This window comes from Narcine bancroftii, chromosome 4 (genome assembly GCF_036971445.1).
Source record: "Narcine bancroftii isolate sNarBan1 chromosome 4, sNarBan1.hap1, whole genome shotgun sequence".
NCBI classification, from domain to species: domain Eukaryota; kingdom Metazoa; phylum Chordata; class Chondrichthyes; order Torpediniformes; family Narcinidae; genus Narcine; species Narcine bancroftii.
In genome coordinates this window covers 74,352,207-74,370,034 of record NC_091472.1, presented here as the reverse complement: position 1 = coordinate 74,370,034, position 17,828 = coordinate 74,352,207, and the positions used below count along the sequence as shown (strand labels likewise).

Sequence of the window (17,828 nt, the reverse complement as noted above, 5' to 3'; positions counted from 1 at the left end):
TATATATATATATATATATACACATGTATATCTTTGGCTTGGCTTCGCGGACGAAGATTTATGGAGGGGGTAAAAGTTCACGTCAGCTGCAGGCTCGTTTGTGGCTGACAAGTCCGATGCGGGACAGGCAGACACGGTTGCAGCGGCTGCAGGGGAAAATTGGTTGGTTGGGGTTGGGTGTTGGGTTTTTCCTCCTTTGCCTTTTGTCAGTGAGGTGGGCTCTGCGGTCTTCTTCAAAGGAGGTTGCTGCCCGCCAAACTGTGAGGCGCCAAGATGCACGGTTTGAGGCGATATCAGCCCACTGGCGGTGGTCAATGTGGCAGGCACCAAGAGATTTCTTTAGGCAGTCCTTGTACCTTTTCTTTGGTGCACCTCTGTCACGGTGGCCAGTGGAGAGCTCGCCATATAACACGATCTTGGGAAGGCGATGGTCCTCCATTCTGGAGACGTGACCCATCCAGCGCAGCTGGATCTTCAGCAGCGTGGACTCGATGCTGTCGACCTCTGCCATCTCGAGTACTTCGACGTTAGGGATGAAAGCGCTCTAATGGATGTTGAGGATGGAGCGGAGACAACGCTGGTGGAAGCGTTCTAGGAGCCGTAGGTGATGCCGGTAGAGGACCCATGATTCGGAGCCGAACAGGAGTGTGGCTCTGTATACGCTTATCTTTGTGAGGTTTTTCAGTTGGTTGTTTTTCCAGACTCTTTTGTGTAGTCTTCCAAAGGCACTATTTGCCTTGGCGAGTCTGTTGTCTATCTCATTGTCGATCCTTGCATCTGATGAAATGGTGCAGCCGAGATAGGTAAACTGGTTGACCGTTTTGAGTTTTGTGTGCCCGATGGAGATGTGGGGGGGCTGGTAGTCATGGTGGGGAGCTGGCTGATGGAGGACCTCAGTTTTCTTCATTGTATATATATTGTATATATATCTCTTTTAACTATCAATGTATCTGTAACTATATATTCAAAATAACTTGATTCAGGTAGCCTTAAATTTGATCCTATCTTTTCATTTAAATATGCTTTTAATTTTATATTAAGAAATTATTGTCATTCAATAATTCATATTTATCTTTTCATTGTTGAAATGTCATTAAAATATTACCCAAAAAACAAACTTTTAATCTCTTTTCTTGTCCATTCATTAAAAAGAAGTATTATTCATTGCAAAAGGAATTAACTGATTTTGCTTTAACAACATATTTGGCAATTGATAGTTTACCATCTTCTTTCTAAATGTATATTACTCCATTTTTTCAACATATGATATAATATTGGTATATTTTTATTCCTTACCAATTTCTCATTCCACTTATAAATTAAATGTTCAGAAACATTCTCTTCTAATTTATATAACTCTCTCTTGAGCTTAGTCAGTTTTTCTCCTAATTGATAAAATTTTTATTGAGCTGTCTTATAGTAGTTTTTAAAATTTGGTAGTTGCAAACCACCTTGATTATGACCATGTTAACTTGTCCAAAGCCACTCTTGAATTCTTACCCTTGCATAAAAATTATCTTATTTAATGTGACAGATTATGTTATATTTTATATAGTATATATGTTTTAATAGGAGATAAATTGTGGCAGTTTTTTTTAAAGTGTAGGTCACGCACAAACACTTCGAAACAGATCTCACTTAAAATGCCAGAGCTCTGTTCAAGCCAGACAGTCCAGGCTCCAGGTGCCTTTGAAAAAACTTTGAAGAGTGCCTATAAGGACTTCACAAGTAGGTGTTAACTGGACATGCTGTGGAGGAAAGTATTATTGTTTAACAAACTCGGAAGGTAAGGTCCAGAGCCGCAGTCTGTCTGAGTGCAGTTGCCTGTCTAAGAGAGTCATGTCGTTTTCTCTGAGAGAGCGAGAGCAAGAAAATTCAGTTCAACAGTTCAGCAGCAGCTGGGACTGGAACATGACAAGCTGGCAAACTTGAGGACAAATCCCATTTTGAAGACAGGTTGTGAGATCTTAGTTCAGTCTGGTGAAAACCCTTGTGGTCCATACAAGAGGAGAGGGCTGGCTGTATAATATTTCACTTGAAATAAGGGAAACAAAAAGGAAGTCTGTGAAAACCTGAAAGAAAGAAGTTATCATCTGGAAAACCCTGATGGGGCAAGTTTCTTCAGCAAGACACTGAAGTGGCTGATTTAAAGGAATCAGATGTGGGTGTCCAACAAGCAACAAATCTCTCTCTGAAAACTGACAAGAACCTTCCTGAGAAGTAACCATTTACTTTTCAAGCACCAAAGCCTGGTGAACTTCATAAATGTTAAATTCTGTCCACAGTTTAAAAATTGCCTGCAACCAGTGTACTTGGAGGAGTGAGAAGTGAGATTGGACTGTGAATCAAAGAACTTTTCTGAATTTACACACACGTGTGCTTAGAATTAGAAGGGGATTAAGTTAGGTTAAGTTAAAAGTAATAAGTTAAAGTTTGATCCTGTTTTCATGTTTAAAGATAATTAAAAGTAACTTTTGTTTAACTAACCATTTGTCTTGGTGAATTTCTATTGCTGCTGGGTTTTGGGGTCCTCTGGACTCATAACATTAATTTATCAGGAAATTATTCAAAAATTGAATAAGGGAATAGGTAACGATTGAAAAAAATATATTGTAATCTCACAAATATATTCATTTACCCTCCCTATCAGAGCTTTAGGTAAGTCCTTCCAGTTTTCTAAATAATCTTGTATCTTTTTTAATAAAATGGCTGATAATTTAATTTGAACAATGATTTAAATTATTGTCTATCCTAATACCCAAATAATGTATTGCCCGCAAATGCCATTTAAAAGGAGATTCCTGTTTACAGTGTATATAATCAGCTGTATTCATTGGCATTACTTCACTTTTATCAGTATTAACTTTATACCCTGATATTGCACCATATTCTTTCAGTTTAGTATGTAACATCTTTATTAACTTTTCAGGTTGTGTTAAATACACAATAATATCATCCGCAAATTATAAATTCTTCATCATTTATTTTTATTCTCTTTATAATCTGATATTATCAATTCTGTTAATGGTTCTATAGCTAAAAGAAAAAGGGAAGGTGATACTAGACATCTTTGTCTAGTTGACTTACTCAAGCTAACAGACATTTAATATCCAGTGTCTATTACATTGTAGATTGCTTCAACTGTGCTTATGGTCTAGTTTTTAAAAAATCAATTACTGTATTGTTGCATTGTTTTTTTATTCATCTATGTAGCTTTGTCTTGCGTAAAAAATTGTAGTATTTTGTGTTGTCTAATGCTGTTTTGTGTAGTCTCGTGTCGTTTAAATGTAGCACTATGATTTTTGGTGGAACGTAGTCTTTTTTTTTAATTACGGTTTTAAAATGACAAATAAAGGCAAACTTGAACTTGGGAAATGTTTTCGCCTTCTCTGGCCTTCCAAAACTTGGTTCTTCCTCCCAGACACCCTCCACACCTTGTCAAGTCTTCTCTCATTTATATCCATGAATACTCTGATGCTCTCTGCCACTTTGACAGCATCCTGGTCCCAACCATTTCATCTTTATCACGCAAGTATAATTGCTCTGCATCTCCATCCCATATGTGGATATTCAGAGGACCACCTGCTTCTTTCTTGAACTCCACTAACATTTCATTCACCTGGCTGAACTTACTTTCACATTAAACAATTTTTTATTTCCCAAATTAAAGGCATAGCTGTGGAATCTCACACAAGCCCAACTATTTATGTCTCATTGAAAGAAGCATGAAACAATCTTTTCAAGCTTTCTTGGCATCCACCTTCAATTCTTCTCCTGAAGACTACGCTGGAATTGCATCCTGCACTCAAAAATAACTCAAATTTCTTAACTTTATTGCTCATTTCCACCCTACTTCCATTCTGTACTGATGTATAGAAATGAATATTGAGAGACTTAGGAGCTTGCTGGGATTCAGTGTAAGGGGGTGAAAGGTTAAAGCAGTGCTCTGTGTTTGTGCCATTCTCACACTGGCGGTGACTGGAATAAGCTTGGGGTGCCTGGGGATTGAACAAAAACAGATGGTGTAAGAATATAAGACAAGATAAGGGTGTCATGATGTTTTTGCTGAGCCTGAGAATTATAAACTGCCCTTTGTTTTAACAGCATGTTTAACCTTGATGTATATTCACGGCAACTGCAAGCTTGGGGGATGGGATTTGCTGCTTGTCCAACATGTAATTCTTGTTCTCCTCTTAAGGGGTCAGTCCAGCTGATCTTCTCTTCCTACAGTACGACTCTGACAGGCTCCAGACAAACTGAGAGTGTCGCATCCCAAGCACACAGAAGGTAGGGCTTGAGGATTCGCTTAAAGAAGGCCAGTTTGGGAATTCGCTGATGGAAAACAAGGTAGGGTTTGAGGATTCGCCCAAGGAAGGGATAAAAGTGTTGTCCTAGTTCTGACGCCCTGCCTTAAACTGGTTGTTAAGAGGGGAAATCCCCCACACGAAGGTCAGGACCCTGAAATGGGAGCAAAGGAACAAAAGGACAATGTTGGACTAGTGTGTGATAAATTGGGAGTAAACACTTCTTTTGGTAAAAATGTGTAAGAAAAATCCAATGAAAAAACAAAAATCGGGAGATGAAAAGGATTTAAGAATGTTAAATGTGACCCCAACAAATGAAGCATGGCCAGCAGGAGGAAGAACTTAGAATATTAGTACTACAGCTGAGGCAGAATAACTAATGTGGGGGAAAAATTATGCATCAAATAAATGGAAAAAGAGAATTAGAGAGTGGAAAGAGGAGGTCCACAAGAAGTGGGAGGAAAAAAAGTATAAGAGCTGGAGAGATAATATGAGCCCCTGACCTTGCTTAGTACTCCTGTGTATTTTCCATTTCCTCCATTAGCCTCTCTAAGAATTGGACTTTCCATACAGATGTCTTTATTTTCCCTCAACCATGCCTCCCTCTACCAATTATTTCCCACACCTGCTCTTCTCCTATCTTCTCTTGGCCAGAGTTCCCATGGTTCTCACCTTCTACACCACCTACATTCATACTCAGCAGATTTTCCTTTGCACTTGCTGCCACCTTTAATATGACTTTTTGTCCCTCCCTTACCAATACTCCGAAGGGACTCTCAGGTATGCAACTTCTAGGTCTCCTGTTTTATTTCCCCAACTAAACCAGCATTTGTTATATTCGCCCTTTGCTTTCTGGTTTCAAAAATACCATTAAAATTTTCTCTTGTTTACTCTCTCTCTTTTCATTTCATTAATTTACAAACCAGACATCATTACAAACAATGAAATCACCTGGGCAAACCTGGCTTCATCTGATCAGAGACATTCTCTTTGACCCATCCATCCTCCGCCTTCACAGTTCTGGTGAAGGGGTTTTGATCAGAAATATTAGTAATGTTTCTTTCAACATAGATTGAGCTGTCTGCTGAATGCATCAAACATTTTCTATGATTTTAAATTTTCAATAACTGCAATTCTTTTTTAAACTTACATCAAATCACAGCCAAATGTTGGAAAGATTGAAAGTATAAAATCCTGAAAGCGAGGAAGCTATTTGCCCTGTTCCGACAATTGATCCTGAAGTTTTCAATGAGTTTCATATCTTTGTTCTTTACCCAGCCAAATTTTTTTCTTTTTATGAGCATATTCAATTTTCTCATGAAAGTTGTTAAAAATCGGTTTTTACTATTCTTTCATGTGGCATTTCAGATCATAGCAACTTGACAAATGAGAAGAAAACATCAACTATTTTTTCCACCAATTATTCAAAATCTAAGTCTTCTGATTATTGGCCATTGGGCTGGTGGGATTAAATATCTCATGTTCATCAAATTATATCTCTATCCAGCTCCAAATTACCAGCACCTTCTCAACCTCTGCTCTTCATGAGATTTATAATGCTGCTTGTTCATGCACATTAGATTCTGCCAATTAAATGCCTATGGCCTCATGCACTGCCAGACTGAGACCACCCGCAAACTGGAGGAAAAACACCTCATATTCTATCTGAGCACTCTTCAACCAGATGGCATTAACATCATTGCTCTGGTTTCTGTTAGCCCCCCACCCCAGTCTCTACCTTCCCCATCTCTATTTCTCCTTTACTCTAGACCTGTTTCTATCTTTCCCTCTGACTCCTTTCTTCCACGTCTGCATTCACAGAGCTAACCCCTCCCCCGATCAATTCTCATTTTTCCTATCCTCTTATTCATGTCCAGTTGTCACCTTTTATCTGTTAGTGTATGTTCTTCCCCTTGCCCTTCCTTCCCTTCTCCCCAGCCCTTTTATTTTGCTCATACCTTGAAGATGGGCTCTGACCAGAAACATTGGTTATAATTTTTACCTTCTATGGATGTTACTAGACCTGCTGAGTTCCTCCAGCATATTTGTATTTTTACTACAATCACCACTTATGCAGACTTTCGTGTTTCATTTCATCATTGCATCTCATGCTTTTCGCATTCACAGGTTTTTCTTCACAATTCACCTGTAAAATTCAGATTTGGATTTGCTGCTTCCAATTTACACCTTCCCAAGATGTACCTTGTTATTTAATTGTCTTCACAACTCATTTTCAGCTGGTGCTACTACCATGTGTCATGGAGTCATACAGCATGGAACAAGCCCTTTGGTCCAAAGTGTGTATGCTGACCAAGACAGCATTCTGGCTGCATTTGTCCCATATCATTCTAAATCCTTCTTATCCATATATTTGTACAAATGCATTTTGAATTTTGTAAATTTCCACACCTCTGCAGTTTCCTCTGCATCTCTGAATGGAAAAGGTTGCATCTCACATCCTTCTGAAATCTCTTCCCTCTCACCTTAAACCTTTGCCCTCGAGATCTAAAATTGTCTACCTGGGGGTTAAAAAAAAACGAGCATTCACTTTATCCATGCCCCTCATGATTTTATACTCTCTATAAATCCATTCCTCATTCTCCTGTACTCCAAGGTATAAAAACCCTGCCATTCAGCCTTTTCCTGTAATTCAAGCCCTCCAATCTTGGCAACGCAAAGGTGAATGTCTTCCCAAAGCCAAGCAACCAGAACTGCACTCAGAACCCTATCTACCAGAGATGCCACATTCAGGGAGCCATGCATCTATACCCCCAGGTCTCTATCTTCTACAACATTCTCCAGGGCCCTGAGCAACATCTCATACTTATCAGCATTAAATCCATTTGTCAATCCTTGACCCAACTTCCCAACTAATCTAGATCCTGTTGAAAACATAACTATCCTTCCTTGCAGTCCAATACACATGAATTTTGGAGTAATCTGCAAATTTACTAATTTCAATCAATTCCTCTTGCCTTCCCGCATACCAAAAAGCTTATTTTTTTAATCCTCTCACTTCTCCTTCCTTTACAGCATAAACTCTTCTTCAAGTTCAAGTTTACCATTATCTGAGTCTTCCAGACTCCCGGATGTCCATATCTGCACTAGGTGTGTTGAGCTGCAGATTCTTAGGGACCGTGTTAGGGAACTAGAGCTGCAGCTCAATGACCTCAGGCTGGTTACGGAAACAGAGGAAGTCATAGACAGGAGTTACAGCCAGGTGGTCACGCCAGGGCCACGGGAGGAGGAAAGGTGGGTAACAGTTAGCAGAGGGACAGAAAAACATAAGGTGCCAGAGAGGAGCCCTATGACTGTAACCCTCAGCAATAAGTACGCCTCTTTGAGTACTGTTGAGGAAGACATCAAAGTTGGGGGGGGGGGGGGGCAGCAGTGGCTGTGCCTCTGGCACGGGGTCAGCCCCTGTAGCTCAGAAAGGTAGGGAAAGGAAGAGGAGGGCAATAGTGGTAGGGGACTCCATAGTTAAGAGGACAGATAGGGGATTCTGTGGACGCAGCAAGGAGAACCGGATGGTGGTTTGCCTCCCTGGTGTCAGGGTCCGGGATGTTGCTGCTCGTGTCCCAGATATCCTAAAGTGGGAGGGACAGGAGCCAGAGGTCGTGGTACATGTAGGTACCAATGACATAGGGAGGAAGAGAGAAGAGGTCCTAAAAAGTGAGTACAGGCAATTAGGTAGGGAGTTAAAAAGAAGGACCGCAAAGGGGGTAATCTCTGGATTACTCCCTGTGCCACATGACAGTGAGAATAGAAATAGAATGAGGTGGAGGATTAACACGTGGCTGAAGGGGTGGAGTAAGGGGCAGGGTTTCAAGTTTCTGGATCACTGGGACCTTTTTTGGGGAAGATGTGACCTGTACAGTAAGAACAGGTTACACTTAAATCCCAGGGGGACCAGAATCCTGGCAGGGGTATTTGCTAGGGCTACTCAGGATCCTTTAAACTAGAATGGTTTGGGGGAGTGAGCAAAATAGTACAGAGCAGTAAGGTTAGAATGCAAACAAAGAAAGTTTATAGTAAGTATTTGAATATGGATGGGCAGGTGATAGAGAAAGGAAATGCTCTGGAAGAAGATGAAGGGCAATTGGCAGGAAAAGGAAATAATGTTGTTATTAAAGATGAGGGAAAACAGGGATTAAGAATTGGGAAATCTCTGAAATTCATATATTTTAATGCCAGGAGTATTGTAAAAAAGGTGGATGAGCTGAAGGTGTGGATTGATACTTGGAAGTATGATGTGGTAGCGATTAGTGAGACATGGTTGCAGGAGGGATGTGATTGGCAGCTGAATATCCCTGGGTTTCGTTGCTTTAGGTGTGATAGAGTCAGAGGGGCAAGAGGAGGTGGTGTTGCATTGCTTGTCAGGGAGAATATTACAGTGGTGCTTAGGCAGGATAGATTAGAGGGCTCGTCCACGGAAGTTATTTGGGTGGAACTGAGGAGTGGGAAAGGAGAGGTTACACTTGTAGGGGTGTATTATAGACCACCCGGAGGGGACCGAGACCTAGAGGATCAAATCTGTAGAGAGATAGTGGATATTTGTGATAAGCACAGGGTTGTAATTATGGGAGATTTTAATTTTCCACATATAGATTGGGAAACACATTCTGTGAAAGGGCTGGATGGGTTAGAGTTTGTGAAATGTGTGCAAGATAGTTTTTTACAACAATATGTAGAGGTGCCGACCAGAGAAGGAGCAGTGTTAGATCTACTGTTGGCAAATGGGATGGGTCAAGTGACGGAGGTTAGTGTTGGCGAGCACTTCGGGTCCAGTGATCATAATGCCATCAGCTTTAATGTCATTATGGAAAGAGATAAGTCAGGGACAAGGGTTGAGGTTTTTGATTGGGGAAAAGCTAGATTTGAGGAGATGCGAAAGGACTTACAGGGTGTGCATGGGGACAATTTGTTTTATAGGCAGGATGTAGTAGAGAGATGGAAGTCTTTTAAAGATCAGATTTTGAGAGTGCAAAAGCTTTATGTTCCTGTTAGGTTAAAAGGGGGCAAAAGATTTGAGAGAGCCGTGGTTTTCAAGGAATATTGGAAACTTGGTTCGAAGAAAAAGGGAGGCGTACATTAGGTATAAGAAGCATGGAATTAAGGAGATGTTTGAAAAATACATTGAATGTAAGAGGAATCTTAAGAGAGGAATTAGGAAAGCTAAAAGAAGGTACGAGGAGACTATAGCAAGCAGGGTGAAAATTAATCCAAAAGGGTTCTACAAATATGTTAATGGTAAAAGGAAAGCGAGAGACAAAATTGGTCCCTTAGAGAATCAGAGCGGAAAACTGTGTGTGGAGCCTAGAGAACTGGGGGAGATATTGAACAGTTTCTTTTCTTCGGTATTCACCAAGGAGAAGAATATTGGGATATGTGAGATAAAAAAAGCAAATTGGGTAAATATGGAGAATATAGTGATTACGAAAGATGTAGTGTTAGGGCTTTTGAGGAATATAAAGGTGGATAAGTCTCTGGGACCAGACGGGATCTTCCCCAGGACATTGAGAGAAGTAAAGGAGGAAATCGCAGAGGCTCTGACGGTAATTTTCCAAATGTCATTAGAGATGGGGATAGTACCGGAGGATTGGCGAATTGCGCATGTGGTTCCGTTATTTAAAAAGGGTTCAAGGAGGAAGCCTGGCAATTATCGGCCTGTAAGTTTGACATCTGTGGTAGGTAAATTAATGGAGAAAGTTCTTAGAGATAGTACTTATAAATATCTGGATAGACAGGGTCTGATCAGGAGCACTCAACACGGATTTGTGAGCGGAAGGTCCTGTTTGACCAATCTGATTGAATTTTTTGAAGAGGTGACTAGGAATGTGGATGAGGGTAGCGCGGTGGATGTTGTCTATATGGACTTCAGTAAGGCCTTCGATAAGGTACCACATAGAAGGTTAGTTAGGAAGGTGCAGTCTTTAGGTATAAATTTTGAGATAGTCAAATGGATTGAACATTGGCTGAAAGGGAGAGGCCAGAGAGTGGTAATGGAAAATTGTCTGTCAGGTTGGAGGCCGGTGACCAGTGGTGTGCCTCAGGGATCTGTATTGGGCCCATCGTTGTTCGTTATATACATTAATGATCTAGATCACACATGTCAAACTCTGGCCCGCGGACCAAATTTGGCCCGCGATATAATTATATTTGGCCCGCAAGATCATTTCAAAAATGTATTAGAGGTGGCCCGCCCTGCAGCGAGAGCCGATGCTGTTTTTTTGGTAATGTCACCCCCACCATCCTCCCTCTTCATTGCACATCCTTCCCCATTGTAACACGAGAAATTGTAACACGAGAAGTCTGTCCATGTCATCAGCCGGCAAGCCAGTTGGAAGGCTCCCCGCACAATCACTCACTTCTCCCACCTGTCGAGCGGTGCGGCGGATGGGCGAGCGCCTGTGATTTCCTGTCGGCGCAACGGACATGGCAGGCTGTGCACGGCCCCCGGGCAGCGCGAGCCCCACGTGACTGGCACCGGACGGCCCTTCCACAGCGCGAGCGCACTTCTCCCGGTCGCCACGGCCTTCAGCGCTTGCACCCGCGCAGATCCCAGTGACGGTTGGTTCGGCCCTGCACGTGAAGAGAGTTGGTGGCTGTCCGCAAAGGCTGATCGGCAGCGCGCTGGGCCTGAGTGGGTGGGTAAGCAGGGGTGGGCAGAGGGTGCAGGTGAGGAGTAATGGGCAGGGGAAGTTATGGTGGTGCGAGGGACAGTTAGAGGGAGGGATGAGTAGAAGGAGGGGTGGATAGGGAAGAGGTAAAAGGGGAGGGGCAGGGCGAGTAGGGGAGGGGTGATTAGAGGGTGAGAGACGGGTAGAGGGAGGAACAGTTTGAGGGGAGAGGCAGTAGAGGGGCGTGTATAGGATGGGGTGGGTAGAGGCAGAGCGAGTGGAGTGAGGGGTGAGTAGAGGTTGGGTAAAGGACTGGTCAGGTAGAGGGATAGTGGGTCGAGGGTGAATAGAGGCCTAGAGCCTGAGGAGTGAGCAGGAAATGCTGAGTCCTGATGCAGGCCAAAATGGACACAGCCTGTGAATGCTGACTACATCTCCACAGGGACCAAATATGTTTCCCTCAGGTCAAGCAAAGGGTGAACTTGAGCTATCTACTCCTGACCTGTAACATTATCCTCCTAAAGTTATATCCTGAAGTTTAACATTACATATGTTGAAAGAAGAGAAAACATGCAGATGTTGTTGAAAATTTTCAATAAATATTTAGTTCGGCCCTCAACTTAGTCCAAGTTTTTAATTTTGGCCCTCCGTGAATTTGAGTTTGACACCCCTGATCTAGATGATGGGGTGGTAAATTGGATTAGTAAATATGCAGACGATACTAAGATAGGTGGAATAGTGGATAATGAAGAAGGTTTTCAAGGATTGCAGAGGGATTTGGGCTGCTTAGAAAAGTGGGCTGAAAAATGGCAGATGGAATTTAATGCTGATAAGTGTGAGGTGCTTCATTTTGGTAAGAAAAATCAGAACAGGACATACGTTTTAAATGGGAGAGCATTGATGAATACAGAAGAGCAGAAGGATTTAGGAGTTACGGTACATCGTTCCCTGAAGGTAGAAACTCATGTGAATAGGGTGGTGAAGAAGGCTTTTAGTATGCTGGCCTTTATCAATCATTGCAAGGAATATAGGAGTTGGGAAGTGATGTTGAGATTGCATAAGGCGTTGGTGCGGCCTAATTTAGAGTTCTGTGTGCAGTTCTGGTCGCCTAATTATAGGAAAGATATAAACAGAGTGGAGAGAGTGCAGAGAAGATTTACCAGAATGTTACCTGGATTTAAGCATCTAGAGTACAGGGAGAGATTGGGCAGATTAGGTCTTTATTCTTTGGAGCGTAGAAGGTTGAGAGGGGATTTGATAGAGGTATTTAAGATTATGAAAGGGATAGACAGAGTGGATGTGGATAGACTAGGAGAGTAGGAGAGATTGAAACAAGAGGACATGAGTTAAGAGTTAAGGGCAGAGGTTTAGAGGTAACATGAGGGGGAACTTCTTTACTCAGAGAGTGGTAGCGGTGTGGAATGAGCTTCCGGGAGAAATAGTGGCGGCAGAGTCAATTTTATTATTTAAGAAAAAGCTGGACAGGTATATAGTTGAGAAGAAGGTGGAGGGTTATGGTCATTGTGCAGGTAGGTGGGACTAGAGAGGAGTGTTTGGTTCGGTGCGGACTAGAAGGGCCTAATGGCCTGTTTCCGTGCTGTAATTGTTATGTTGTGTTATGTTACATACACAACCCGATAAAACTGCCTTTCTCTAACCATGGTGCACACACATACAAATACAATAGACAACAAGTAATAATCACATATATTGACAAAGATGTAACATGCAATAAATATATAAATATTTTGGAACAATTTACTTGATTACCAGATACTGTTCATCGATCACACAATCTGTGGCAAAAAATTATTTCCTGCTTGGCAGTCCTGATTTTGATGCTCCTGTATCTCCTTCCTGATGGTAGTGAGTCAAAAATACTGTGCAATGGATGAAAGAGTTATCAATTAATCTTTGAGTCATATTTAGGCAATGGTCCTGATGAATGTAGTTGAGGAAAGGGAGAGAAACATGAAAGTTTGGAGTTTCTGTTTAGTAAAAACATAAAAATGCTGGAGGAACTCAGCAGGACTCGCAACTTCCATAGGAGGTAAAGATACATAACTGATATTTTGGGCCTGAGCCCTTCGTCAATGTATGAGTAAAAAACAGTCAGGCATCTGAATTAAGAGACAGGGGAGAAGCAGAGAACAACAGATAAAGGTTGATAACTGGACATAGATAAGACAGGAGAGGAAAGGTGAGAATTGATCAGGGAAAGGCATGGCTCTGTGAATACAGAGCTGCAGGGAAGGAGGAGTCTGGCAGTGCATGAGATCATGGACAGTCATGTTGGCATGGTAACAGAATCAAAATGGGTTGTCACTAGAAATTCGCATTACTGTGGCAGACAAAGTCAATGTGCTCAATGAAGCGATCTCCCAGTCTCTCGATATAGAAGAGACCACAATGGGAGCACCTGATACAGTAGGTGACCCCTACAGATTCACAAGTGAAATGTTGCTTCACTTGGAAGGACGGTTTGGGGCTCCAAATAGTGATGAGGGAAGTAGTGTGGGCACAAATGTAGCACTTCTTGGGGCAACAGAGGTGGGATGTGTGGGAAGGGAGGAGTGGACAAGGGAATCACGGGTGAGCAGTCCCTATGGAAAGTGAAGGGGCGGAGAAATGGATGTGGTGGCTAGTAGGTGAGGACAAAGGGAATCCTGTCCTTGTGTGCAGGGTCAGAGATTGCCAGGGCAGATGTTAGGGTAATGGAGGATAAGAGGGTGATGGTGGTAGAGGGGAAGCCACATTTTTTGAAGAATCAGATCATCTGGCATGGAAGAGCACTTCTTGGGAGCAAATGAGATGAAGATAGAGGAATTGTGAGGAATAGAAGTCTTGCAGATGACAGAGTGTGGAGGTATAATTGAGGTAGCCATGGGAGTTGATGGGCTTGTAGAAAACAGAGAGAGGGGAGAGATGGAAAGGAGAGAGGGAAAAGCGTTGCTTGAGATGGATCGTGAATTTGAGGTTGGGGTGGAAGTTGGCAGCAAAAGGCCCTTTCAGGTGACCTGAATGCCCCCTTTAAAGCCGCATAATCTCATACCACAAGGCTAAGGACATACTCACCTGAATGTGCCAAGAGCCCCACCGAGGTGCTGACGCCAACCTTCTTCAGGGAGGTGTCATCAGTGGAGTGTCGGGCTCCACCAAAGCACCTAATGTGCAGCCCCTGTAAATAGCTGCTTAGGGATGGGCTGATGACTCCATCAATCCGCAACCCAACTCCCCGCTGATACACCGCAAGTTAACCAGCTGCTGTTAACAGCGTCATTGTCAGGAGATCTGAAACCACTTTCAATTGACTCACTGAGCATGGGAATGGTTTAATCTAATGACAATTACTGGACCTTTGTGATTGTTTTGTTGCAGTGGAGACATCTTAAGTGCAACAGATGAGGCATTACTTTGATTTTCAAGACTTTGATAGCAATTCTAAAAAGCCATATCAATCTACAAACTTAATATATTGTAAATTTTCAAACATATCATCTGGTCATGAAATGTCAGGAAGCGGGGCAGGGGGCTGTCAAGCACCCCCGTCCCGCTAACTGACAACCTCCCCACCCTGCTACCTGACAGACCCCCGCCCCGCTACCTGACAGGCCCCCCCGCCCCACTATCTGACAGCCCCCCCCGCCCTAGGTTGGCGGCTGCCCTTGGGGCAGGGGTGGCCGATGTTGGAGGGTGGCATAGCAATGGCAGTCTTCCCTACTCATATTCCCCCAGTGCAACTGGAACTGTTGTGGGAAACAGAGCGGTACTACCTGCATTTATGATGGGTGGCACTGAGGCACCAGTCCGGAGGGCGCTACGAGGCGCCTCTGGTTGAATAGGCCTTTTCAGGTGGACTAGGTAATGCTGCAAGCAGCCTTTTAGGCCTTTTATTTAATTTGCAAGGTGGTTTTATATAAATGTTTGCTCTATGATGCTGCTACAAAATGACATGTTCATGACAATAAATGCTGATTTTTTCACTGGAAGGTGCAATTTGATGCACCCCATTACTAGTCATTCATGATGGTAGAAGTCAGTGCCACTGGGCAGTAGGCATTTATTCCAGGTACTTTTGCTCTCTTGGCCACTGGGATGATGGTGGATGTTTTGAATCCTGTGGAGACAGTGGACTGCTGTAGTGAGATGTTGAAGATGTCCATTAGGACCACTGTCAGCTAGGCCACACAGCCATTCAGTACTTGACCAGGTATGTTGTGTGGTCCTGCTGCTTTGCTTGGGTTCACCCTGGATAGGATCCTCCTCACCCTAATCTGAAACATTTATTCTTTAACGCTCTCCAACAAAGCTGTGTGAGTGTTTCCAGCACTCAATTTCATTTTCTGCCTTGTGAGTATTCTAATATACCTCAGCTCTCTACTTAGGCATTTATGTACTTATTTGCTCAAATTACAGATTTTTCTTCATAAATCTTCAGGATTTTCCCCCCTCTTCCATTATGTTTCTGCAATCCCATTAAATTTTGATTGCTTGATATCTCCTTATGTTGCTCAAAGACAAATTTTATTTGTTAATGACTCCACTAAACATTGCTGTTCACATCTCTCTGCAATTACGTGTTTAAGATCAAAACCACATTATGTTACAGAAGGAGGCATCCTATAACTGAGCACTGTCACAATCCTGGTGAGGTTGCTCAATTTTGTTCAGATTCAACTCAAGTAATTAAACTTGGCTTTGTGAAAATTATTTTCCTTTGACATTATGATTACCTCATCCCACTTCGTGGGGATTTTATTTTCACATGAAATAGCAACAAACTCAAGGTAATTGAATGTGAGTTATCAATCATTTCTCAACCATCTTTTTGTCTCGAAAAAGACAAGTTCAAATGTAAGAAAGGTAGTCCTGTTCACAATTGCTTTCTACTCTATACAGTGCTTTGGATACAGATGATCAATGGAGTTATTACTAAAATGAAAAAATACATTATGTATAGAATTTTATTTATATTTCAATTTAAAAATTCTGCAATGTTTAACTTATTGAGTAAGTCTGTCACCATTCTCTTCCTGAAAAAAGACTTTTGTGGCATATGCAAATATTCAACAGCTTTTGCGATCATCAATAGTATACCCATCTCCACCCTTCTCTATCTTCTCCACAGAACAAAAAGTACTCTTACTGTACTTTTAAAAATTATCTTGAAAAAGTTCAGGAAAGCTGGCAGTAATATCAAAGATTTCTGAAGTATGTGCTTAATGAAAAGTATGCAGCAAAATATCCACTTCTATTGAGATACAAATAACTACAACTGTAACTTAAATGACAACTGATATCTCAACTGGCTGAAGAACTGATATATATTACCAACACATCAGCTTTGCAGTTGCATGCATGGTACAGTCCAAGTTTGCACTTCATTTTTTTTTAGTTGGAGGTTGAGTTTGAATATACTGTTTTGCATGGCAGCCCTCTTGCAACTGTTCTGTCAGTTCACAAATGCAGGCTCTAAAAGCATGCAATAATAATTCCAACCTGCATATCAGTGCCATTTAAAGAATCAAAATGCAAACTGCAACATAAACTGTATCTGGGAGCTATTGATTTTCAGCCAACTATTATTTCTGACAAAAATCGCCAAGGTTTGAAAAGATGAAAATCAAAAAAGACAAGGAAAGAGAGGATAGACAGAAAGACAGTCTTTCACTGTTACCTATCTGTCTTTCCAGATCTGCTGCTTCATCTTGCGTGGCACGAGGTAGAACTCCTGGATCACTGAAGCTTGTGCGAAGCAATGTTCCCATCACAAAAAAGAACAAAACTCCTGCTATCGCTGGTATCACGGGTGTGATGTTTACTGCTAGGTATGGACAGCTGTTAAAAATATAAATAAAAAAAATTAAAACTAGTTTCTAATGTGTCACACATCATTGTGTATATATAGGGGCAGTTACAGGACAACTCCCTATCGAAGAACTACATAGATCATGGATTCAAAGGTTGGATTAACTAATGAAAAGCCAAACCTTAACAGAAATTCCAAATGCCACCAAAATGTAAAGATGGAATCAAATTATTTCTATTCAAATTGTTTTAGGCCATTGGGTGTACACAATGAGAACAGTGTTACATTGGGACACCATACACAGCTGATCATTTATGAAACTAATACACCTCCACATTTTATCATTTTATGTCATGCAAGTCAGACAGCACAGTTAAAACAGTAACAGCTATTAAGCTATAAAGAAAACTTGCTGTGCTATATTTATGTTGATAATTTGTGTCATCTTAAAATTTTAGAGTATAATCTCCTCTAGAAGTTGAGGCAAATATAAAGACCAAATATGACACACTATTTATAACATCTCAACACTACAATCATTTTACTGCTTCAATCACATCATGTTGTCAACAGGTGATGGGTTGTTAGTGAGTCACAGGGCTTTCTAAAGGTCCTTGGCTCAACAGACTAGCGTTTGACTAAAATTATATGAAATGGGAGAAAGAGATCAAAGGATTTGTCAGATACCTTAAATTTGACAATTTCTTTCAGGGAATACAGTCCTCAAACTGTATGTTAGAGATAAACTTTGAAAGCATCAAAAGTCAATCAGAGAAAAATATAATAAAAGCTAGCTGTCCACACTCTCCTATCAGAAGAAAACAATTTTCCACTCCCCAAATTTTGGAAGCTATCCTTCTCAATGCTCACTGCTCCCTTAGGTTCAAATGCAGAGATAGAAATTCAAAGTATATTATAGCCCATTTTGCCTGTAATAACTCTACAAAAAAACTTTTTGAAACTTCTATTATGAGTGGCCAGATCTATCAATACTGAATTTTGAGGTACATTACAATGTTCCGATGAGTATGATTGCCAAACTCTGCTCATCACTGTACCAGTTTTATAATGCACCAGAACTGGACCCACATTACT

The 17,828-nt window shown here is 41.6% G+C and overlaps 1 protein-coding gene and 1 long non-coding RNA gene across 4 annotated transcripts in view; one reads left to right on the top strand and one right to left on the bottom strand.

The window, feature by feature from the left end:
* LOC138760688 (uncharacterized) overlaps positions 1–16,796 on the top strand; it is a 42,286-nt gene extending 25,490 nt beyond the window's left edge. Inside the window, exons 2-3 of the long non-coding RNA XR_011355810.1 lie at positions 4,199–4,347; positions 16,618–16,796. This is a non-coding gene — a long non-coding RNA (uncharacterized lncRNA). The remainder of the gene's footprint in view (positions 1–4,198; positions 4,348–16,617) is intronic.
* zdhhc14 (zinc finger DHHC-type palmitoyltransferase 14) overlaps positions 1–17,828 on the bottom strand; it is a 136,482-nt gene that overhangs the window by 55,560 nt on the left and 63,094 nt on the right. For all 3 annotated transcript variants that reach the window (XM_069931625.1, XM_069931626.1, XM_069931627.1), the window contains exon 2: positions 16,602–16,762. In XM_069931625.1, the coding sequence (XP_069787726.1) occupies positions 16,602–16,762 (161 nt within the window). The remainder of the gene's footprint in view (positions 1–16,601; positions 16,763–17,828) is intronic.